Source organism: Littorina saxatilis, linkage group LG9 (assembly GCF_037325665.1).
Source record: "Littorina saxatilis isolate snail1 linkage group LG9, US_GU_Lsax_2.0, whole genome shotgun sequence".
Classification (NCBI taxonomy): Eukaryota; Metazoa; Mollusca; class Gastropoda; order Littorinimorpha; family Littorinidae; genus Littorina; species Littorina saxatilis.
This window is the reverse complement of record NC_090253.1, coordinates 38,993,221-39,018,064: the sequence shown is the minus strand read 5'-3', so window position 1 is coordinate 39,018,064 and position 24,844 is coordinate 38,993,221. Positions and strand designations below refer to the sequence as shown.

The window sequence follows — 24,844 nt, the reverse complement described above, 5'->3', positions numbered from 1 at the left end:
AAAGACTTAGATTCGACAACCTGGCTGCTTCATGCGCAAAGTGATAATTTATTTTGATGTGTTATCATCACAGATTCCTGCTTGAGTTCGTTCACAAATCAGTCAATAAAAAACAATCACAAACTGCACCCAGGCTGATTAGTTGATGTGTTTAGCGATGGTCTTTTCAGGCCTGGTCTGTTCTGAGACTGTAAATCGAATAGTTTACTCGGGAAGGACTGAACCTTTCACATCAATATTCAACAAAAAACAACAAAACGTCTGAATAACACATACGAGAAGGGGGGGAAAATTAATTTGTGTGCTTTTGTTATCAGGGGAGGGAACCATCTAATCCGAGCAAAATTACCTCCCTTGATTTGTCTTACGTGATACATAATGTGCAAAGTGAATAAAAAGTGCATCAGTCACAAACAAATACAACTATTTAGCAGGATCAATTAGTACACTTGATGCATACATGAATGTTGATCTATTCAGAATAATAAATAATGTCCCGGCTGATACTCCCTGCTAAATTATTAGCAGATTATCATCGATATTTGTGTTCCCTATGCACAGCGTTTGTTTTTCGGTTGTTGTTTTGGTTCATGTAACGTTTTAGGCGTATTCTCAAGACATTTAGAGAACTGTTATGGAAGCCTGAAGATCAAAGACAAAAATGTATTTACCGTAAAATGCAAAAAAAAAGAAAACGGGTTTTCCAATAGCTCCTGCCATTCTGATTGTGGACTTTAGCATGCATAGCCGTGTCAGAAGACAACAAATATACATGCAGCCCGATTACTTGAAATGTGGCATCGGTATCAAGTGTGTGTGTGTGTGTGTGTGTGTGTGTGTGTGTGTGTGTGTGTGTGTGTTTTGATGCAGCTGCAGAAGTAAAGAAGCTAATGTCTTACAATATTTTCAGAAATGATCGCTCTATGTTTTACTACAGAACTGAAGGAGCAATGGTTGAGAGTGAGGGGGTAGGTATGCAATATACAAGTGGGTAGATTTGTGAACCATCTGTGTGCCCGCTGGGTGGAAGGCGTCCATGGCATCCATGTGAGAATACATCGCTGCTCTGCCGATTCAGGATGAAGTCATAAATGTCCAAGCCATTGTCCTGCAAGAAAAAAACACGTCATTTTTAGTCCATATATGCATTTCCGTGACTAAGCTTTGGTTTAATCATCGGCCTGATAATGATGACCTAGAAGCAATAGATTTGTTATCAAAAACTATTGAAAAAAAAGAGTAAATTAATTCTTTCCTTCTCCTTGTATTTATCAATGTGCTTATTCTTTTTTTCTTTTTTTTCCTTGGGTGGGAAGGGGGGGTGGTGGTGGTGGGAAGGGGGGGGGTGGTGGAGGTTGGGAGGGGGGGTGGGGTGGAGGTTGGGAAGGGGGGTGTGTGTGTTGTAATTAGTTGTTTTCAAACACTTCGGACAGATACTGATGCGCCGGAGACATAGCAGAATTTTTCGGGGATGCATAATCTTGCGATCAGATGTGCAAGATGGTGATTGTTCTACACTACTTGTCATAAAAAAACTTTACAGATGCGTTTGAGGGCAGATCTTTATGATGAGGCCGTTTATCGTAAAACCAATTATATGACTGGAAAGGCCTTTTATGCCCCTAACTTATTCAGAAAACAGATTGAGTTTACATGACGTAGTGTCGATACAGTGAAGCCTACAACACAAACACACCCCAAAATCAAATTCGCAAAATCAAGGTTCCCGCGTTAAAATTGACAACGAATCAGAACTGCTAAAACAAAACATGTTTAGCATGTTCTTAGACAAAACAATCAAATTTGCATCCAAATCAGTAAGTTTTGTTTGTTCACATATCTTGTCTAACATGGACGCTATGGCATGCTGAGCGGTGTAGGTGTCAATCCTCTCAGCAAGCATAAAAGGCAGTTTTTAAAGCCGCATTAGCGGGTAATGAGACAAAAAAATTGTACAAATCACGGTAAACATTTTTACAAATCACGTTTTTGCGCCCGATATTTTCTTGTCAACTCCAAAGTCAAGGGACGAATACGAAATCCCTTGACTTTTGGGGTAAACTGTTAATTTTAAGATTTTTATTTTTTATTTTTATTTTCATTACTTGGAGGTCCCATCGTTGGGAAATTCCGGTCGCTTCCTCCCAGTGGAAAGCTAGCAGTGACAGAGTCGCACTACCCCAAAGTCAAGGGATCTATTAGTCCCCTTTCGCCGTTATCCCAATTCGCCCCCATCCCATTTTGGCGACATTTCTTAGGCCAAGTGTCATTTTACCACCATATCATGTACCATTAGCTCCACATCCCATTTTGGCGCAATCCCGTTTAGCCCATTTCGCCCCCATCCCATTTTCGCGACATTTTACAGGCCAAGTGTCATTTTACCACCATATCATGTACCATTAGCTCCACATCCCATTTTTGCGCAATCCCGTTTCGCCGTTATCCCATTTTGCCCCCATCCCATTTTCGCGACATTGCACAGGCCAAGTGTCATTTTACCACCATGTCATACCACTAGCGCCACATTCCATTTTGTCGCCATGCCGTCATCCCATTTCGCCGCCATCCCTATTTCGTGACATTTTGGATTGTGGCAAAAATGGGATTTGGCGTAAACAGAATGTCTTCCTTTTTTTTTATAAGGGGCTTATTGTCCGTCAGGTCTTAATTGCCTATATTGGGCTGGCCGAGTGGTAACGCACTTGCGCTCGGAAGCGAGAGGTTGCGTGTTCGACCCTGGGTCAGGCCGCAATTTTCTCCCCCCTTTCCTAACCTAGGTGGTGGGTTCAAGTGCTAGTCTTTCGGATGAGACGAAAAACCGAGGTCCCTTCGTGTACACTACATTGGGGTGTGTACGTTAAAGATCCCACGATTGACAAAAGGGTCTTTCCTGGCAAAATTGTATAGGCATAGATAAAAATGTCCACCAAATACCCGTTTGACTTGGAATAAAGGCCGTGAAAGGTGAATGCTCGCCTAATAGGCTACTGAGCTTTACTGGCCGATGTGAATGCGTTATATATTGTGTGTAAAAAATGTCTGTTTGTCTGTCTGTCTGTAAAAAATTCCATTTCAAACGGCAGAAATTAATATGTAAGCGCCTAGGGCTATATCTAGATTAGGCGCATAAAAATGATCACAATAATAATAATAATAATATTGGACATGAATTGGTTTATACGATTCGAGTTTTTACGCCCTCACGGCTTTTGATGTATGGGTGTTTAGGTGGTATCAGCCATCTGCACTTATGGTAGAATGACCAAGATCTTTAACGTGCCATTGTGGTGACACGGGGGTGGGAGATGGATACCGTCTCTGGGTCTGCACATAAAGTTGACCCGTGTCCGTCCCGGCCCGGATTCGAACCAGCGACCTTTCGATCACAAGTCTAGTGCTCTACCACCTGAGCTACCCGGGCCCCATGTCTTCCTAGTTGAATAACGCAGTATAGTAGAATAGTGAGGCTTGGCAAGAAGAATAAATAAAAAATGGGATGGCGGCCAAATGGGATGGTGTCAAAATGGGATGTCGCGCTATTGTTATGACACGGTAGTAAAATGACGCTTGGCTTGTGAAATGTTGCGACAATGAGATGGGGGCGAAATGGAATGCGGTGAAACGGCATGGCAGCCAAATGGGATATGGTGTCAAAATGGGATGTCGCGCTATTGTTATGACATGTTTGTAAAACGACGCTTGGCTTGTGAAATGTCGCAAAAATGGGATGGGGCAAAAAATGGGACGGTGGCAAAATGGGATTGCACCAACATGGGATGTGGAACTAAAACCACCCCCACCACTCAGCGTAGAGGCTCTAAACAAGAAAAATTAATAAAAATAAAAGGCATGCATTACTTTGTGGAATGCGATATTTTTACATTTTTACAAATCGCGGTTTTAGGTTCGACGTGATTTGTAAAATGTTTTTACATTTTTACAAGCCACGGGTTAACAGTAACTCGCTAACGCGTTGCCTTCAAACTTTCGGAGAGTTGTGCTAACACATGTTGTAAAGTACTTTCGGAATTTCAAGTAATTTGAGACATTAGGTCTGCTGTTATTTGTCATGTCAGAAACAGTTCTTAAATTGACGATAGGTTTTTGCTGAATCATTGAACAAATTTTATTTGTTGAAATCTTCAAGAACAATGACAGATGCGCCACATACTCAAATTTCATGTACATATTTTATCAGACATGGGTGGTATGAGGATTTCAACGCGAAAGTAGTTTTTTTAAGAAGTTGACTCATTCAGAGCGCTGAGCGCAAATGTCGGCCTACGCATAGCAAAGCTCACTGCCAACACGCTTAACTGATCAATGGCTCTTGAAAAAGCATTTTCCAAAAATGTGTGTGTGCGTTTAAACAAGTGCACTTTGAACAGCCATTGGTGAAACTGTATTAAATTTAAGGGTAAATTGAAGCTTTCATTTTTCTAAATGCATGCTAATTCTAAAAAAAATTCTGTTCAATCGGACAGGGTACATCTTTATTTTTAAAACTCTTTCTGGGATGTCGCATTTATAACAGCAGAACTAATACCTCACATGACTTGAGATTTCGTGTGTACTTTACGACATGTGTTAACACAAATCTCCAAAAGTTTGAAGGCAATGCGTTTGCGAGTTACTCAAATGTACCATTCTTTGTCTTATTACCCGCTAAAATGGCTTCAAAACTGCCTTTTATGCCTGCTGAGAGTATTGACACCTACACCGCTCAGCATGCCATAGCGTCCATGTTAGACAAGATATGTGAACAACACATACTGATTTGGATGCAGATTTGATTGTGTGAGCAAGAGTGACCCTGTTTTTAAAAAAAAATGTATTATCTCAAATTGAAGAACAACTCATTTTTTGCCCACACAAATTGATTTGTTTCAGCTGTTGTGCCAAGCAGTGTTGTTTTGCCAATTTGAAGAAGACTGGGTGACAGGTGACCCCCCAAAAATGCAACCCTCAAAAATGCTAATAACTTCTACATCTGTTGACCGAATCACTTTATATTTGGGTGACATAAACTTCAGCTACCGTGACACTTTCACAAAGGGGCAATTTTGTAGATCAAATGGTCAGACTTTTGTGCTATTTCAAAAAAAAAAGTTGCCAAGATGTGGAAGGGTCATGCATAGGCTTAAGTTTATGTCCCCCAAATATAAAGTGATTTGGTCAACAGATGTAGAAGTTATTAACATTTTTGAGGGTTGCATTTTTTTAAGGTCAACCTGTATTTGCCAAAAAATCAGCCTGACTGGGCCATTTCTACTTTAGTATTACAAAGTGAATTTCCAGGATGTTGTTATAACATTTAAAGATTAATAACTGAAACAGGACACATTTCTAAAGATTTCATATAACGATTATCCGCCCTATCCTGACACGCCCATCACTTTTCAGGTCGTTGTTTTTTCATCATAATTTTAATGCATAATTACGGCACATCATAGTCGAGTCATGCACAACTTATGGCGATTAACAGCAGTGTGCTAACAGTTTTGAAACTGTTTCAGATTTTTAAGTACTATTTTTGTAATTACAGGTCTTTGACGGGTGGTTATCAACCTCCCTTCACCTATCTTGGTAGTGGTGACAAACACACCTGGAAGGACATGTGGCTGCACTTGAAGTAGGCTCCTCTGGGAAGGATCCTCTGCAGGCCATGCCCAAAACCGGGGATGGGAGCGAGCCGCTCAGCAATGGACAGGACCAGCTAGCTCCCCCGCGGTCATCTCGTTAATCATGTTCTGACCAACACAGTTAAAAGTCCTATTGTCATGAAATAATGTGATGCATTCAAATTTTTATCCATTTTATCTGTTTTAGTAGATGTAGTATTATGAAACCAGCGGCATATAGATATAATTATAAGCCATGCGCACTTGACCGGCATTCATGAAACTTTGTGGAATTATCATCCCATATTTCAGGCCAATGTACACCAAATTTGAAGTAAGTTGCATAAGTAATTCATGAGTTATCAGCATTTTAATGGGTGGCATTTTTATTTTTATATATATATATTTTTTTTTTTGGGGGGGGTACTTTGTACATGTTTGTGTGTGTGTGCTTTATGCATTCAGATGTATACATATATGTAAGAGTGTATGCATTAAATAAGTTGGTATATAATTAAAATTCTGTTGTTAATAAATTGTGTCTCGACTGATTGATGGGATTGTCGATTTTGTAAGTATCCTTTTAAACAGGAAACGGAAGTATAGTGTGTCACCACCGCCCCCCCCCCCCCCCCCCCCCCCCTCTCTCTCTCTCTCTCTCTCTCTCTCTCTCTCTCTCTCTCCTCTCACTCTCTCTCTCTCTCTCTCTCTCTCTCTCTCATCTCTCTCTCTCTCTCTCTCTCTCTCTCTCTCTCTCTCTCTCTCTCTCTCTCTCTCTCTCTCTCTCTCTCTCTCATATGCACACACACGCATTTACAATATACAGCCCATACTTGAATAACTGAGATTAACATAAGCACTCAAGCAATAACAGAGAGAAGAAATCTTCAAACCATTACATTTGTAACTACACGAACTCACTGTAAGACTAAGAGACTGGATCTTTCTTCCCGATAACTCTTGGCGGCAGCTTCTTGAGTTGCTGTCCGCATGCGGACTCTGTGTCCTTGATTCCCGATTCCGCTGACAAACAATGTAACACTGCCGCACCTGCTGGCCCTGCCCTGCCTCTTCTGACCGGTGGAGACGATGTTTAGCTCAGAGTTGAGACATGAGATAAACGTACTTTGTTCGACCTGAGTATCGAAATGGACAGCTTTTGCAGAAAAAAAAGAAACAACAAAACAAAACTGTTAAAAGACATGGACAAACGGTTATACTTGACGGACATGAATCATAACTGAATAAAATACGTGACTTATACCTACCATGCAATACAGTACAGTATTAGTTTATTTATGCCATAAGGGGCAAATGTATAATGAGTTACACGTTTGGCATTTTTAAGAACTATAAATGCATACATGAATCGTCTAAAACATGATCAGGTATAAGAAAACATGATCAGGTATAAGAAAACAAACACGTACAGATACTCCGATTCACTCAATCACTCGTACTACCACGTGAATGTCACACACACACACACACACACTGACACACGCACGCACGCATCTACGTACACACACATGCACACACACACACACGCACAAACACACACACACATCTACAGACATACGCACGCACATTTTACACATACACACAAACACGCACATTTTACACACATACGGCACACACATATAGACCTAAGAAATACAAAAATAAAAACCAGCTGCATTCTAAGATTCGACCGGAGAATCTAGATCTCTGATTCAACTGATTCAGTTAGATCTGTAGTTGTTAGCAAAGAAACTACAATGGGATTCCTCATGTACAGTGTTTGTTGTTAGTCAGTCTTGCAGGAAAATCAATGGCGATTCTGACATCGATGTTGCGGGTAGTAGTCTACCGGCGTAAACTCATTATAAATGAAAGCACACAAATCAAGGACTCTTGTTGGAAAATACCTTTTTTTTTTATTCCGATCCTTATTTTGTAGTCGAAATGTTTTGTGTGTGCAGAAATACAAATTTAGATCGATTGCAAGCGTTTTAGATTTCATTGTCAGTGTTCGTGTGTCACTAGTGTCGGAACTGTGCCTCTCGAAACATTCAGTTAGCGTTAGACCTATGCTTTTGCTTTATTTTTATGATGACTCCTTAATTCCTGAACCGAATCATTAAGCAGAGCCTCTTTGTAAACCGCCATAAAACAAAGTACCGTGATGTGCATTGCTGAAAGCGTAAATCTGACTTTTGAGAGGTTCCCTGAAATGCGTCAACTCGGCTAAGATTTAAAATCTACCAATGACGAACACAGTACGTGAACAGAGCAAACACATTGCTTGAAACTGTTTTGTTGCATAATGAAGCCTTGTTTGCAGCCACTTAAAAGTTTTATACGACAAGAATGTATTGCATAATTGATAAAAAGAACTTACCAGAGAACTTTCGTCAAGCCAGCGGCTGCTCATCGCTAGGAATTCTGGGTGGTTGAGCACTTTGAAAACTTCCGGTTTACATTATGTTCCAAATAAGGATATCCTACTACGATTATGTTCCAAATAAGGATATCCTACTACGATGGAATACATCAATGAATTTTCAAACGGCTACACTTGCTCCGTCCTTTCTGATCGGAGGGGGGTGTTTTTTTGAAAGTGTTAGTGAATGGATTAAACATTTTAGCGGTCAAATCTCAATTTCTGTCAGAAAATGTAGACGAGGACCTTTAAAATTAGTGTTTGAAAATCATTTATTCCAATTTTAAATGCTGTGTTGGGGTAGTCTTTCTAGACAGTAGTTTCTCCATGTACTCTCTCCTTATGTTAGCTCGTCTTACGTTTTCTGCCTCTGACAGAATAACTAGCTCATATTTTCTAGATTACAGATTAGAATTCCTAACAACCCAACAGAGTTCGCCTGCTAGATGATGGTGTGGTACATATACCTCTAGCACTAAAACAAATCTGACAATGAACTGAATCAGGACTCCGACACTGAAGAAAACAACGTTGCTCTTCCATGTAAATTACTGCGCATGCTTTTAAATTACCATGCAGCAAATGTTCAGTGGACTGGTAAAAAAAATCGACAGAAAACTTCCCCAAATCATCGTCTTACAAGGTTTCTCATTATCTGTCAAACTCTACCTAAGTGTTACAGTTCAGAGACATCCTGCTTGCTGCTGCTCGGGCAGAGAAAATGTTCCCTCTTTATCTTCACCGCGCTGGCAGCAAAACCCCTCACGCGGAGGTGTTTTCAGACAGGCCAGACACAGGTTGTCCCGGAGGTGGTTAGTACATTTGTGAAAATGTTTGTGAGAGTTGTAAGAGTATAGCTTTACCTTGGGCCCCTCTCGTTTGACATTGCCTTCCTTGGGCGGCGGTTTGACTGGTGTGGTTCTCCTGTAAGCAAGAGGAAGTCCTACCACTTATTGTTTAATGAGGAAATATTATTTTTAATTTATCTTGGTTCAATGTAAATTTAGGTGCACAAATGGTCCAGAAATATGTTGTTGGGTATTATGTCAGAGGAAAACAAAAACATATACATGCATAAACCACTATTCAAAATGCAAGGGGGGAAAATCATTATCATTACGCACACAACTATCTTTGCAGGAAAAATGCCTCACAGTCACAAATAAAATCTTAGAAACCAAACAGTTCACAAAGAATCTACATATATAATCTATGAAAGGGGAGGGGGTTGGGGGGGGGGGGGGGGGGGGGGGGGGGTAGGAGTATCCATCTGTTTTTTCCCCCTCTAAATAACAAATAAAAGACTGATACTGACCCTGAACTGTTCAATGGGGGTCGGCCTTTCCGCTGAAAGCACACAGCAACAATTGTAATAATAACAGAAAACAAAGCAAAGTAAACAGAACAATGTTCAGAGATTAAAAAGTGAGTGTTATTTGAGAAAATTGTTTGTTTTTAATTCACCTTCCGTCATTTCAATTGATTGAAGTGAATTATCCACCAGTGGATTTAGACAAATTAATTCAGCAAAACATTTCCCACTGCACACAGAGAGCACCCAGGCCGCTCATGTTTGGTATGTGACCAAGTGGAGGGCTGGTCTTGTCCCACCTTAACCTGGCCTGATCTGAGACGGTGAGCCCCACTGTTTCTTTCTTTCTTTATTTGGTGCTTAACGTCGTTTTCAACCGTTCAAGGTTATATCGTGACGGGGAAAGGGGGGGTGATGAGATAGAGCCACTTGTTAATTGTTTCTTGTTCACAAAAGCACTAATCAAAAAATTGCTCCAGGGGCTTGCAACGTAGTACAATATATGACCTTACTGGGAGAATGCAAGTTTCCAGTAAAAAGGACTTAACATTTCTTACATACTGCTTGACTAAAATCTTTACAAACATTGACTATATTCTATACAAGAAACACTTGACAAGGGTAAAAGGAGAAACAGAATCCGTTAGTCGCCTCTTACGACATGCTGGGGAGCATCGGGTAAATTCTTCCCCCTAACCCGCGGGGGGTGCCAAACTGTTTAACACTTTCTACCCCACCGATGTTGACCAAGTTTTCTTTAGCCTAGACCAGCTGTGCTGCAGCAGGTCCCTCAGAATTGTAGTAACTGTGTAGTAACTGTGTATCAACACGCTGGAATGCAGGCGTTGTATGGACGTTACAGGAAGTGACTGAAGCTAACAGTCTGAGCGGATATATCCGTACCTGGTCAGATAGAGCCATATATCCGTACCTGGGAGACAATGAGTTAATTAAACAGGAAGGAGTGTGCCTTTAAAGTCGCTTACATTTCCACTCACCCTTGGAACCTTCTTGGGAATACCGTTTTCGCTGCCCTTCTCCGAGTCACTGTCCGAAGCCTTCGTTCTCTTACTTGAGGGAATCTGTAATAAAACATTGGACACTGGAGTATAAACACACTTCCTCTCATCTAATCTACAATCATTACAATACATCAGTGGATGTGGAACACCTCCTGCCTAATTAATATTCATTGTTAAGATGTGAGGTCTTGTATGCCAAGTGACATCCTCCAGCATTATAACATAATCAAATCACAAGCCAGATGCCATTTCCCATCGCAATACAATAACAAGAGTTTGCTAAATGAGGAGAAAGAACTATTCCACATCCGCTGAATCTAGTGTGCCAAATGTTGCCACTGGAAGCCAAAGTGTGATTCAACAAGCCTCATAACCAGTACTCATTGATGCTATCTTCTTCTTTTTTGCATGAGTGGGATTTTATGTGTATGACGTATGACAATCCCCCCCCCCCCCCCCCCCCCCCCCCCAATGTTGGCAGCCATACTTTGATTTCGGCGGATGCATGCTTGGTATTTTTGTGTTTCTCTAACCCACCTAACTCTGACAACGTGACATGGATAACAGGATCTTTTTCATGCGTACTTGGTCTTGTATTTGCATGTACACACAAAGGCACTAGCAGATATGCACATAAGTTGACCTGGGAGATCAGAAAAATCTCCACTCTTAACCATCCAGACGTGGCCGCGATTCAAACATTCAACCTCCCACATGGGAGGCCGACGTCTTATTCACTAGGCTATTGCGCCCGTCCATCAATGCTTTCACAAACAGTAATCTATGTGGATGACAGGAGACCATGCAGAACTGATATGAAGACACAATTAGAGCACAAATGGTCGAAAGCACTTGCATTTGTCTCCAAGCTTTCGTCACACGACACAAGAATTTAGGATAACTAACCCTTGAAGAGTGGAGGTAACACCTACGAATATTGCTAAAAAAAATGTTGAGTGATTTCCCTTATATATATTGGCCACTGAGCGCCAGGCTATTGCAAACATAGGTTCTGCATAATTTCTCTCAGATAACACAACTCAGAAAACTACTGCATATTCCTATGGTATGCATTGTTGACTTACTGGAGAAACCCGTCTGCCGTTCAAGCTGCCCGTTTCAGAGACGTTGTCTGGAAAATCACCTATAGGGGTTACGCTGCGCCTCGTCTCTGTGGCGTACATCCGTTTGGCCTGAAATTACAACACAACAACAAAATGTATTAAAAAAAAGTCCTTTTAAAAGCATGGCTAATGTATGTGCATGTGTGTGTGTGTGTGTGTGCATGTGTATGTGTGTGTGTATGTGTATGTGCGTAGTGTGTGTGCGTGCATATGAATGCATATGGAGATTTGATTTTCACACTGCAAAACAAGTTATTTTCTTTTTTCTTTTTTCAACGGAACGAGTTTATGTGTATGTATTGATGCAACAACCTGCATTCCTCTCTTTATTGTTCTTGTATTTTTTTTTATTTTTTTTTATGTACCCCCATGGGGTTTCTTGAAAAAAAATTTGACTTGACTTGAAAAACTTGCAAGACAAAATATTTAATATAAAGCATACATCTGTGTGTGTTTCTCTCCTTGTTAGTGCGGGCAGAAATGCGTGTGAAAGTGTGTACCTGTACCCTGTGTAATGCGTTTTTCTCTTTGTTCGCATGTTTTCTGGCTGATGGCTTTGATTATTGATAGTTTTACATTGAGGCTATGATTACAAGAAATAAATCAGTTCACCTCTTCAAAGATTTGGCGACAAACAGCGTTGATATGTTCCTCGCTGACAGAGTTTGTTCCGTTGTTCAGCCGTATGTTGTCTGCTGCCGGGCGGAAGAATTTCTGAAAAGAACACACAGATATAAAATCCACTGCTAAAGAAACGATTGTTCAGTTACAAAACAAATGAGTCTTCTGCATGTAAATGTAATCTGACAACAACATGGATGCATGTGGGATATATATGAAAACCATGCCTGAAAGTGCTTCAAGCCACAAACATTTTTAGACCCATGGGATGATCTTTATCTTCTTCCCTTTAAATTGTCATTGTCATTTGGACATTGCCTGTTGAAATGCTTATCTGCCAGAATACTGGTTTCAGGCACAGCTACATTCCTTGTGTAACTAAGGAGGAGTGTGCATTTGATCATCAGTCCTCACAGCCATTACATACATGATTATCTTTACACACACACACACACACACACACAATCATCAGGCATTTAATTTTCAAACAGTACTGCTTACAGTCCCACACACATGCATGTACACACATACATACACACACACACACAAATGCAAGCACACAAAACTCACATCCACGTATTTCTGTATAATCTCATGTAGCTCCTTGTTGATGTTTTTCTGAATGTTTACCCGTAGCAGGTCCAATGACTTGGCAGCACTGGTGATAGAACCAGCCCTGAAACAACACAATAAATCACACATCATTCGTGATTGATGTACGCAAAACAAAATCCCAGAGGACTGTGCACTGTCTTGAACCTGTGCTAACCCATTCCTTCCCCTTGCACCTGCTTCCCCACTGCTGTAGTACTACTACTAGACGTGGGAACATAACATAAATCATTAAATGACCCTTGTTGTAAGAATGTAAACGCTCCCTAAAGAAATCTGTTTAAAATCTTTTCACAGACTTAAAACTGCAAATGCAGAGACTGACGAAAAGATCATGAGTGGAACTGAAAAATAATAAGGGTATTTATAGGGCGCAAAAAATGTCATGCATCCTGAAGAATGTTAAAGGGGGGGGGGGGGGGGGGGGGGGGGGGGGGGGGGGGCCTGGGAGCCCCAAGACCCTGAAGGATTTGTATAATTAACAACCAAAAAAACATCACTACAGACATTACGAATCTGGATTTCCGGAATATACCGGAAGAATCCCACTCATGAAAGATTGAATGTGTTGTAGCCACTTGTACACAAGCCTGATTCCTGGTTGACAGCTGACACCCTATTCCTCTCCCACAATAATAAATGTAACCCTTCATTATGGAGTCAGTATACACTAAATGCACCAACATGCAAAAGACATAAGACTGCAATACCACTACCACTACCTGGTACACATTAAAACAGCAAACAGTCGTACAATAGAAACCATAGACAGCCCAAGTGTAAAACCAGCAACAGAGCTATACCGTAGAAATCATAACTGCAAATTAAGCAATAATTACAACAACAAAAACAATAGCAAAAGTCACAGAAACGGGAGAGACGGGGCCAACACTTTCTCTAAAAATCAGAATCTTAACGAAGTTTTCTCCTCTTGGACCCTGCACCTGCCTAGTCTTACCATACCAAATGCTTTGCTACACACTTACTTTGCTCGCTGAAGTGCGACAGAGTGTGACCTGTAGGCTGAGCGATACGCTTGTGCCATGGAGGGGAAGTTGTTGAGGTTCTGAAGGCGCCTGTTATACGGCTGCATCTGCAAGCACACAAACACTTTAAGCATATATATACGTTTAGCATCTTCCAGTTCAAATATTGGCAAAGCAATGTACCCTATTCGATTTGTAAGCTGCTACGCAATTCTCCTCTGCAACTGCAAGCAATATCGCGTGGTAATATTTTTGAAAGCAACATGCATACCTGTACCACTACACTTTAAAGTATTATGAGAATCTGTTCAAATGTAGCATCAACCTGGCTGTAATTTTGTGTATCACCTCTCTCTTATTAGTTTTAAAGATTATTCACATCAAACGCTTCATTTTTCTACAGGTGGCAAGGTTGTATTATAGATACTTGAAGCCCAGGAAATAAGAGCTAAAACAGCTGCTGGTCCATACCAACTGCCTTGGTGGTCCATACCAACTGCCTTGGTGGTCCAAATCTACTGATTTTTGTTCTGGGTCTCCACGGAAAGCTCATTTATCCTGTTTTGTAAACTGTTATTTTTTAGGCTGCATGTTGACGTGTGTGTGTGTGTGTGTGTGTGTGTGTGTGTGTGTGTGTGTGTGTGTGTGTGTGTGTGTGTGTGTGTGTGTGTGTGTGTGTGTGTGATTTCTAGTGTGCGCAAGTGTGTGCATGATCATGTCTGTGATTTCTAGGAGCCAGATCTTTCCTTACCAGCTGCTCTTTTCCGTCAGTCCTGGGGAAGCTGCCCACATGGTTGAAAGCTCCGTGCTTTGCCTCTGACTTGAGGGGTGGATAAAAACCTTCCAGTGTTAACCGAGGCATCTCGTCTTTCTGATCCATGGAGTCAAAAAAACGGAAAGTCTGTTTCTGGCCTGTAACGTCTGAAAAAGACTTGCTGCCAACAGAAAACTGCCCTTGACTCTTCTCAAACGCTTTGGCTTCAGCCCGTTCTAACTCTTTGGCTTCCCTGACCTGCCTGGTGAGCGTGTAGCTGGGACCGTCGCCCAACAGGTCGTGGATTTTGATCCCCGTCGTTGGAAAGGTGAAAGGGTTCTTGTGGGAAGGAATTGGGTGTTGCTGCGGGTGGTAGGGAGGAGGCTCCGGGGATTGAACCACGGGGATAAAGTCTTTGACCACCGGGCCACACTCTGTTGTCTGGCTGGTGATGGTTTGGGCCGGGGGACTTTGGCGATGGTATTGGTGGTGGTGGGGTTGGTAGCTTACTGCTGAAGCGGTGACGGTCGACGACACTGTTGTTGCTCTCGGTTCCTGCTTCACACGAAGAGCGGTGGGCTGAATATGAGTGGAGGGGGTCGGTAATCGAGACATGCTGGTAATGGGTTGGGAAATGGGCGCCGTGGAAACATGATTGATGGTAGATGGAACAATGTTGACCGTAGTGACCGGAACATGATGTCGGGGCAGAGCGGAGTGCTGGTGTATGTGGGCGTGCACATGGGAGTGGCTAGAAGGCACCGATATCGGTTTGCCTCCGTGCGCTGATGTTGGCGTGGGACTGTACCTTTGGCGTTCAGGAACTGTGCTGCCTTGACTTCTGCGGATGTTGACTGCAGAAGGGGCTGCTGAGGTAAACGTTCTGGTTGATGATATGGCACTGGGATATGACAGACCGCCACCCACACTCACAGCTGACATGACGGGACTAACACCTCTTTTCTCAATCCCACCAGACGCGATGCTCTGACTCACAGCCACACCCAAACCCTGGGTTCCCAACCCTCTGCCTTGAACCTGTGCGCTCCATTCTTTCCGGTGTGGCTGAAACGCATGACCAAGCTTCGCTTCCTCCTGTTTCACTTTCACAGACTCTCCGGTACCGGACCCTTTACTGGTCTGTGCTCCGTGGCTGGCGTAATGTTTCAAATCGGTTCCGGTGCCGATAGACACGTGAGAATTCTTGCTGCTTTTTGGCTTCTGTGGAGATGGCATACCTGACATGTCGATGGGAATAGCTGACAGTCTGACATTAGAAGATGCCGCTGAGGGCACAGATGGTGCAAAGGGAATTGTGGTATGCTGTCCTGGCGTGGTGTGTGCGCTTGGAGTGATGTGCGGGTTTGCTATGGTGCCTGACAGTAAGTGCTGCTGCACCAAACCCATGTGTGGTATCTGGACCTGTCAGACAATATAGAACAGCCAATGTTTGATGATCACATGCTGGCAAGGTTCAAGTTCAAACAAAAATCAAGAATCACATCTGAACAATGTCAACAGTTTCATGAAAAAATCTGCACAGCTTACAAGGATATCATTTTGAAATTTGACGAGGCAGAAATCACAAAAACAAAACCAATGAAAATCATCAAAATGTTTTTATTTAAAAGGAATGATCATATAGCAGTAGACTGATCATGCAACCTATGACAGCAAACAAAGCACAATTCTGGGCTGAGTCACAAGAAGCTGCTCTATGAATGTACCGTTAAAGCATAACAAAAAGTCTCAATTCAGCTGGAAGTCTGAAGATTCTAATGCATTCTTCTTGTTACTTTAAAAATGTAAGTGCGAAACAATATCTCACCATTGTCATGGGAACAGGCATGGCTGTCAAAAGGCCCTGGCTGTGAGCAGGGGCTGGTGAGGACCTTGACCCTTGAGCAGGTGCTGGTGATGACCTTTGACCTACTGGTGACCTTCGCTGACCACTATGAGTATGACCCTGAGGTGACCGTGCAGCAGACACTGGCTTTGGTGATGGCGTCCGATTCCTGTTGTCTGTATGCTGATGGTTGCCTGGTGCTAAAATCCAACACACACACACAGGCATTTGACATAGATCTACAAACAGATAACTGATTATTTATGCCTGTCTTCAGATTGTGGTTTTGTTAGTTTGACGTAGTCCTTACTCATGTTTCTCTATTGTAAAACTAAAAGAAACAAGAACAACAACAAGATGAAGAAGAACAACAAAAGGGTCGTGTAAGAAGCTGTGCTGATTTTTTTAAATTTTTTTTAATTTAATTTTAAAACACTACAATATCAACTGTTGATTTGATTCTTTGCTTCCAAACCCAAAGGGATAGGAGGAACAGCAGGTGTTAGTTCACCTCAAAGAAGAAAAACCCACTGACATACTATGTAAAAATAAGTCTTGACATTCAAACCCAATCTTTGAAGGTGGTCTTCTGCTTTTTTTCAATAATCTTGTATGGTTAGATTTCGCTAAAAAGTTATGTCAGATGATGAATGAAGCACGGGAAAAAAATGTATTGAAAAAAATATATATATATGTTTTTATTTTTGGGAAGTGCGAGTAACACTTCCAATGTTTCGTTTTCCATGTGCAGAGACCATGTGCTTTGCCTATAAGGCCAAAAAAAAAAAATTGTCTGTTTCTGGTAACATGGCTAAAAAAAATAGGGTCGGTAGGTAGGGATTTTTTTTTTATTTTTTATTTTTTACCCCAAATGTAGACCAATAAAACTAACTTTAAAAATCGCGCAAAGAGACTGGATTCACTATACATAGAGACAAGACACTCAACACATTTACAAATCGTCAGCGGACTTTCGTTTTCACACGTTTTTGTTGTTCATTTTCTCACCCTGTCCTTTACCACCAAAAAAAAAAAAAATTTTGAGTTTGGGAAAAAAAAAGTTTAGGGTCGGCGACGAAATTTAGGGTTGGTTGGGTGACCAGAAACAGACAATTTTTTTGGGGGGGCCTAAGTATAAATATCGACCAATCAAATTCATGTCACTTTGCTGACAGCCACACCCACACAATCACAGCAACAGTTTGACACTGGGTATTGGAGCGCTGTCCACGATTTTTTTTAAACGAACAAAATGCACGGTATTCGAGAGGAGTTTTGCCCTCGGCATTTTCCAAACAAGTCGCGTAAGGCGAAATAACAACATTTAGTCAAGCTGTCGAACTCACAGAATGAAACTGAACGCACTGCTTTTTTCACCAAGACCACATACTCGTAGTTTCGTCAGTCCACCGCTCGTGGCAAAGGCAGTGAAATCGACAAGCCATGCAGAATAGTGTGGTAGTGGTCGCGCTGAGCAGGATAACACGCTTTTCTGTATGTCTATTCTTTTTAGCTTACTGGGTTTGTTTTTAATCCAAACATATCATATCTATATGTAAGTATTTGGGGGTGATTATAGACAATAAGTTGACATGGAAACCAAACTCTGATGCCCTTGTGAAGAAACTCCACTCTCGCCTGTACTTCTTGAGAAAACTCAGGTCTTTTAACATCAGACAAGAAATCCTTCAGATGTTTTACACTTCAACGTGCAATAGTGTGTTGTACTTTGGCTCCGTGTGTTGGGGTGGCAACATCAACAAGCAAGACAGGGATAGATTAGATAAATTCATCAGGAAAGCAAGTGGGGTGGTTGGGAGGAAGCAGGACAATTTCACATCAACACATGAACGACGACTGACTGACAAGGTACAGAAGATTTTGGCTGACGACTCGCACCCACTCAGACCGGAATTTGACAGTAGACGGACAGACAGGAGCAACAGATTCAGACAACCAACCGCAAGATCCACACGCTACAGAAACTCGTTCATTCCATCTGCAATTCACATCTTCAATTCTCAGGTGGGGCGGTAGATGCTGGTGTTGTCGCTCTGATGCACGGGGTCAGTGTTCTGTATTGTTTCAGTATTGTTGATTTTGTTTTGCATGATTATATACTCTTATTCTACTCTCTTAGACAATATGTGATAACCGGCAAGGTGCTGACTTTCGTTTGTGCATTGTTGATGGTGAATGCATGTTAATTTATTTTTAATATACTTTCTTATGTGATAACCAATGTGCTATATTTTCTCATGACAAAGAACAAATGTTTATTTTGAATGTTTTATGTATGTTATTATTACGGACACAAACGCTCAGCAATGCAATTTCTCTTTTAGAGATTAATAAAGTTATTGTATTGTATTGTATTGTATTGTATTGTTTTTGGAATCAGGGACCAACAAGGAATAAGATGAAATTGTTTTTAAATCGATTTCGGAAAATTAATTTTAATCATAATTTTCATATTTTTATTTTTTAGAGCTTGTTTGTAATCCAAATATAACATATATATGTATATGTTTTTGGAATCAGAAAATGACAAAGAATAAGATGAAATTATTTTTGGATCGTTTAAAAAAAAACCATTTTAATTACAAGTTTCCGATTTTTAATGACCAAACTCATTCATTAGTTTTTAAGCCACCAAGCTGAAATGCAATACCAAAGTTCGGCCTTCGTCGAAGATTGCTTTGCCAAAATTTCAATCAATTTGATTGAAAAATGAGGGTGTGACAGTGCCGCCTCAACTTTTACAAAAAGCCGGATATGACGTCATCAAAGGTATTTATCGAAAAAATGAAAAAAACGTCCGGGGATATCATTCCCAGGAACTCTCATGTCAAATTTCATAAAGATCGGTCCAGTAGTTTACTCTGAATCGCTCTACACACACACACGCACAGACAGACAGACAGACAGACACACACAGTCATACACCACGACCCTCGTCTCGATTACCCCTCTATGTTAAAACATTTAGTCAAAACTTGACTAAATGTAAAAAGGATATCCTACTACTCTGGAATACAGTACTAAAATGAATTTTCAAACAGCTGCCTTGGTTTCGTCCTTCCTGATCGAAGAGGGGTGTATTGTTCCTATTTGTAGGTAATAGGCTCAGCATTTTAATGGTTTAATGTCGATTTCTGTATAAAAATGTAGACAAGGACCTTTAAAAGGCTAAAAAAATTTAAATTATGGAAATCCTTCTGTTAATCTGCACAGAGAAACTTACAAAGTTGCTGCACACCAAACTGCTGGCGACTGGGTGACAAACTTCCCTGCAGCTCCTGCGCCTGAAGCAACGCAGCCGCCCGCATTAAATTCTCAAACGGCCTCTTCGCCTCTCTGCCCTCCATAGCTGCTCTGAAGCTATCCACCTGCACAGGGGAGTGCCTCTGCTCCACTGTGTGGTAGGGAGACCCTCGCTGGTTTGAAACATCTTGCACACGCTTGGGATCTTGCAGATGATCGGGTTTGGTTCCAGCCATCATCATCTGTGGTGGCAATCTGCCCGTCAGCGCCGACAAGAGCAGAGGCTGGCCTGTCGTTTCAGACATGACCTGATTGACCTGCGCTGTGATTCGTGACGGCGAGATATCTCGGCTGAGGGAGGAACTTTTTGTGGTGGGCAATGCGACAGGGGGGGGATCTCCGAGGGGACCTGGCATACTTTCCTTATCTGCCTTGAGCATCATAACCTGTCCTGGAAGAGGCGCATGGTACACATCCGCCCCGCGCTGGATTTTCACATGCGCTGGGATCGTATTGGCACCAGGCCCTCCTTTCAGCATGGCAGGTACCCCTCCGTACTGGTGGTGGCGTAAAAATTCTGCATTTAAGAACTGGATATCCTGACCTGCACTCACTGCTGCCGTGACAACGGAGCTCTGGTTTCCACTCAACCCCTGTCGTGATTTTGGCTGTGACCCTTCAGGCTTCCTTGCCTGCTTTGGTAAATCATGCGACCTGCACACATTTGAAGTGGCTTGCATGAATACATACAGAAGAACTGTTTTGGTTTGTGAAAATCTATAGTTTTAAGAAACAAAATTGTTTGACCTGCGGACTTTTCTTTTGATTTGCAATGCCATTACCAATCCCACACAACAGTGGTAACAAATGATGAGTCTTTTTCCTCTATTACTATCCTCAAAAACTTAAATCTTTTCTAAAAAAAACTTGATATTTCTGCTTATCATTTCATCAAATGTCAGTTTGCTTTTGCCACTTATATCTCATAATATCTGTGCAGAAACGAATGGAGCATACACTGATACAGCCACATCTTGTCACAAAATCAGTTTTCGTTGATAGAATTTCATCAAACCATTTACTCCCATCTTAAATACAAACTAGACACTCGATTAGTGTATCATTCATTTACTGTCGTGACACCGTGACACTGACAGAATCTGTCAACTGTGACAACCTGTTGGAATCACGGATTAACGCGCAAGTCTTCGGTCATGGCACTGGCACTGGCACTAATGACAAATTCGAGACCAAGATTCAAATGCAAAACGTTTACCCGTCTTCCATGCATGATGCGTTAAGACTTAAAAATAGAACAGCTGTACGTCAGCTTACAATTTGAAAACTGCCAATAATGCGATCTCGAAACTGGTTATGCCATAATTGCGGAAATGTGTTAGCTTCACGACTTCAGCACATCGGAAAGCTGAGGACAGCCGCCTCAGTTTCAATGAAGAATTACCATTTTCAACACTTGCATGCCCGTCACGGAAAACGCATTGCACAAGATGTTTAAACATTTAATCAAAAGCACTGCGCGATTGCTTGATCAGTGGTAAAACTGGGTCGCATTTTGTACCTGTTTTTCGTAGATCGCTGATTATGATCCATGGTGTTCTGGAGCGATACACACAGCTTTTGGTGCGAAACTACGACATGTGTCGAATATATGAAGCCAAAAAACTTAGAAAATACATACAGATTAAAAATACTTGTTATTTTTAGTAACTGCAAGTCTATTTCAAAACTAAAATATTTCTCACTTGTTTTTAAGGGGATTTTGTCCAATGGGCACAACGCAAGTTTTCATATGTGTTGTAAACATGGCGGCTGCCAGCGAATCTTTCGATGACTCGGAAAGGTAAATTGTGGTTTTTGTTTACATATAATCAAGCGTCAATGCTGCAGTTTTAATTTACAGAAAATGTGAATGGTGTCTTGCTTCGCCTTAGTATGTGCATTACGAACTTACTTTAAATTGAGCTTGTCACACAACATTTCTTCTTTCGGGTCTGGTTCTTTGCACTTGCAGCTGGTCGCTACCGTGCACGGTGTGGCGTCAGTCATGGTCATGGTGCAGATAGGCCTACCTGATTTTTAACCTGCAGACCAAAGTCGGCTTTAGGCAGCGATCAAACTTTAAAACTGAGATTGAAACCTTGTCTGACAAAAGTCCTGGGGTCAGTGTCTGTGAGGGACTGACCGCATAGGGTCAAACATTGCACCACTCATGGCAACATCCCACTACTTTAGGTACATATATATATACTCATAAACAGGAGGACGATTTCCTATCTTCAGCAATAACTGACAAGTGTTTCTTAATGGCGAGACATGCTAGCGCCTAGCCACTCGCGGGGCTAGAAAGTGAGTGTATAGGCCAGCTACACAAAAATTAAAGGCAAGCGATTCACAGAGCGCGATCACAGAGCGCGGCGTGTTGTGCAGCACAGCGATTCCCAGAGCGCGGCTATTGCTCTCACCAGCGCAGATTGTTGACGCGCTTTATTTTTGTACATGTATGATTATCAGCAACATTTTTAACAACAATTGATTGCACCTACCTCTATTATATTATCTCAAGTGAATCTATACACCAGTTAACAGTTCCAGCGCTTACATGGAACGAAGAAGGAACCCGAAAGAGGAGAAAAAACAAACACTCGAAAAAAACGATCTGCGCATGCGTTCAAATCAACCAGAAAAACAAGTAAAATCGCGTATTTGTGTGCCCGATGTAATCCTTATAACCTTTACACTCTTTCTTTGGACACTCAAAAGCAACTTCAGGGCTGCAAGACTACAAAATTGCACTTTCTGCAGACTGAATATACGCGTTCTAATCAACCGGGGAAAAAAACCACGAAAAAAACGATCTGCGCATGCGCGAATTCCAAAATGGCTGCTGAAGTGTTAACTGGTGTTACACCGATTAACAGCGGTTCTGCGGCACTGTACTCGGATACTTGTTTAAAAACGTCATCCCAGTTTAAAAACTCAGCTGCTTTCCATATAGTAGAAGCCATTGCAACGACATGTAGTGATATGACTGCCAAGTATTCAAGGCCGGTGTAACACGAAATGTTTACTCCACGAAAAATTTACTCCGAAGTAAATATTTCGTACGAAATTCTTACTCCGAGTACACTTTTCGTACGAGAAAAGAACTCCCCAAGGCACGAAAAAATTACTCCCTCGACGAAATTTTTACTCCCCATTTTTTTTACTTCCAGTAAAAATCTCGTACGCAAAAATGGAATGCGGGCGAAGGGATAATGCCAGTAAGTGATCTCGCGCACACGAATGTCGCGCTACCCTCCCTCCACCCCTTCCACCACCAAGACTAACAGGGGACTAGGGAGTAAAAATTTCGTACACCTGGCATGGGAAGTTAAATTGCTCGTGTTGGGGTGAAGTAATTTATTCGTTATTTATTCGTCAGGGGAGTACCATTTTTTTACGAAATGTTTACTCGGAACTCACCTGTCTTGGGGAGTAATTTTCTCGTGCAATGGGGGAGTGCTTTTTTCGTAAAGAGAGTAACTTTTTCGTACGAAATGTTTACTCCGGAGTAAAAATCTCGTAGGAGTAATTTTCTCGTGTTACACCGGAACTTAGGCACGTTTTACATCGGCGCAGCGATATATGGTGAACTCAGTTGAAAGAGTGAGAGAGAGAAAATGGGGCTCTGTTTTTCGTTTTATTGAGTTTTATTTCTCAAATAGATCAGATAGATGTAGCTGTTGTAAACTTTGCGATTGTGAAGAAAATGTAACAGCAGAATACATCGCGCGTCGTGAATCGCAGCGCTCCTCGTAGCGCCGCGCATTGTAAATCGCAACGCTGCACAACGCGCCGCGCGCTGTGAATCCACTTCGAAAATTAAACACCATTATTTGTTTGATAACGAAAAGGCCGTCTGCACTGGTCTGTAAGCAGCCTTGGACAGCCAATCGAATTGGCAGCTGCGCGGCCACCATTTTTTCTCGCAGAGCGAGCAACCCAAAAGCTGCCTCGCCTTCGCTTGACTAATCCTAGCGTTCCTCGAGACAAGAATTGCCCAAGAAACAGTACTTTCTCGCAGCTTCACTCACCAATTCTTGCCTTACAAAAACAGGGGACTGCCATGACAAGCCATCATGCCGCATCCCACGACTGTCACAATCTCCCCTTTCACATTTCACTACAGAAATATGATCTGCGAAAAGTCCTGAGTGGTAATGTCAGAGTAGTGTACGTGCACTTCAAAATATAGATCTATCTAGTTATTCTGTTGTGTACTGTTTACGCAGTGTGTGTTTTTATAGGAACACACACATTGTAAAATTGCATGCACATACAGTGACACACAGATTCTTATTAAGATGTACCCATTCATAAAATTTGGTGTGATTATGTGATGACTGTTTTTTTGCAAATTAAATAATTATAAGGTTTGAGTGTAATCTTGTCTGCCCAAGACTCTTTCAGAAAATATGCTGTGTTAGTACTGTTACAGGATGGCTATACCATATTTGATATTTCCATTCTTTTGCGAGTAATTATGCACACACTCCCTGTTAATTGTGTCATAATTGCTGTATCCAAATAAGATCCTGGATCAGGAAGATTTGAGAGAGACTAATCAACAATTCTGAAAATAATAAAATATTATGGTCAGTCCATCGTTTCTGCATTTTAAACAAGCCTTTTTAATTCCGCCATTTTAAATAATGGTCATTGTTCAAACAATTTCACTGCTTATAAATCTTTTTTACATTTAGTCAAGTTTTGACTAAATGTTTTAACGTAGAGGGGGGAATCGAGACGAGGGTCGTGGTGTATCAGTGCCGTAGCACAGCTCCTAAAAGTGGTCCGGCCATAAAAAAAATAAAAAGGTACTTTTCCCGGGAAACGAAAAACGTGAACTAAGGTAGATAACTCAGATGTCTCTTCAGTGCAAAACGCGATGGCTCAGTGGATCAGTAATGCGTCTCAGTCGGTGCATACGCAGTTTGCCTTTTAGTTTTACTTTAGATTTAGATCTATAGTCTTCACTTGTGAATGTCAATTAGTGACAATTTCTCGCTTAACGCTGTCATTGTGCGATCTAAGTCACGACCCCTCCTTCCTCCTAACACAGCGCTGAAGCTTATGAAGACGATTTTTTTTTTTTTTTTAACAAAAAACTGGTCCGGCCATGGCCGGAGTGGCCGGTAGGGCTGCTACGGCCCTGTGTATGTGCGTGTGTGTGTGTGTGTGTCTGTCTGTGTGTGTG

At 41.6% G+C, this 24,844-nt stretch overlaps 2 protein-coding genes and 1 long non-coding RNA gene across 5 annotated transcripts in view; 1 reads left to right on the top strand and 2 right to left on the bottom strand.

Moving 5' to 3' along the window:
- Positions 1-21,234, bottom strand: part of LOC138976025 (uncharacterized) — a 35,927-nt gene extending 14,693 nt beyond the window's left edge. Inside the window, exons 1-11 of one of the 2 annotated variants that reach the window (XM_070348814.1) lie at positions 21,167-21,234; positions 19,568-20,301; positions 16,306-16,523; positions 14,475-15,899; positions 13,724-13,830; positions 12,696-12,801; positions 12,117-12,218; positions 11,466-11,573; positions 10,345-10,440; positions 9,362-9,393; positions 8,910-8,970 (exon numbers count right to left, since the gene is read on the bottom strand). In XM_070348814.1, coding sequence (XP_070204915.1) covers positions 8,910-8,970; positions 9,362-9,393; positions 10,345-10,440; positions 11,466-11,573; positions 12,117-12,218; positions 12,696-12,801; positions 13,724-13,830; positions 14,475-15,899; positions 16,306-16,523; positions 19,568-20,301; positions 21,167-21,198 — 3,021 coding nt within the window. In that variant the 5' untranslated portion in view covers positions 21,199-21,234. The remainder of the gene's footprint in view (positions 1-8,909; positions 8,971-9,361; positions 9,394-10,344; positions 10,441-11,465; positions 11,574-12,116; positions 12,219-12,695; positions 12,802-13,723; positions 13,831-14,474; positions 15,900-16,305; positions 16,524-19,567; positions 20,302-21,166) is intronic. The other variant, XM_070348815.1, reaches the window with a different exon arrangement.
- On the bottom strand, positions 4,836-7,413 carry LOC138977419 (uncharacterized). The gene is made up of 2 exons (XR_011459268.1): positions 6,546-7,413; positions 4,836-5,753 (listed from the first exon to the last, which is right to left on the bottom strand). It is a non-coding gene; the product is annotated as an uncharacterized lncRNA (long non-coding RNA).
- Positions 21,235-21,317: 83 nt separating the features above from the next.
- LOC138976023 (sarcoplasmic reticulum histidine-rich calcium-binding protein-like) overlaps positions 21,318-24,844 on the top strand; it is a 19,580-nt gene continuing 16,053 nt past the window's right edge. For both annotated transcript variants that reach the window (XR_011458848.1, XM_070348812.1), the window contains exon 1: positions 21,318-21,448. Coding sequence is in view for 1 of the 2 variants with exons in the window: in XM_070348812.1 (XP_070204913.1) it covers positions 21,375-21,448 (74 nt within the window). In the remaining variant the exon portion in view is untranslated. The remainder of the gene's footprint in view (positions 21,449-24,844) is intronic.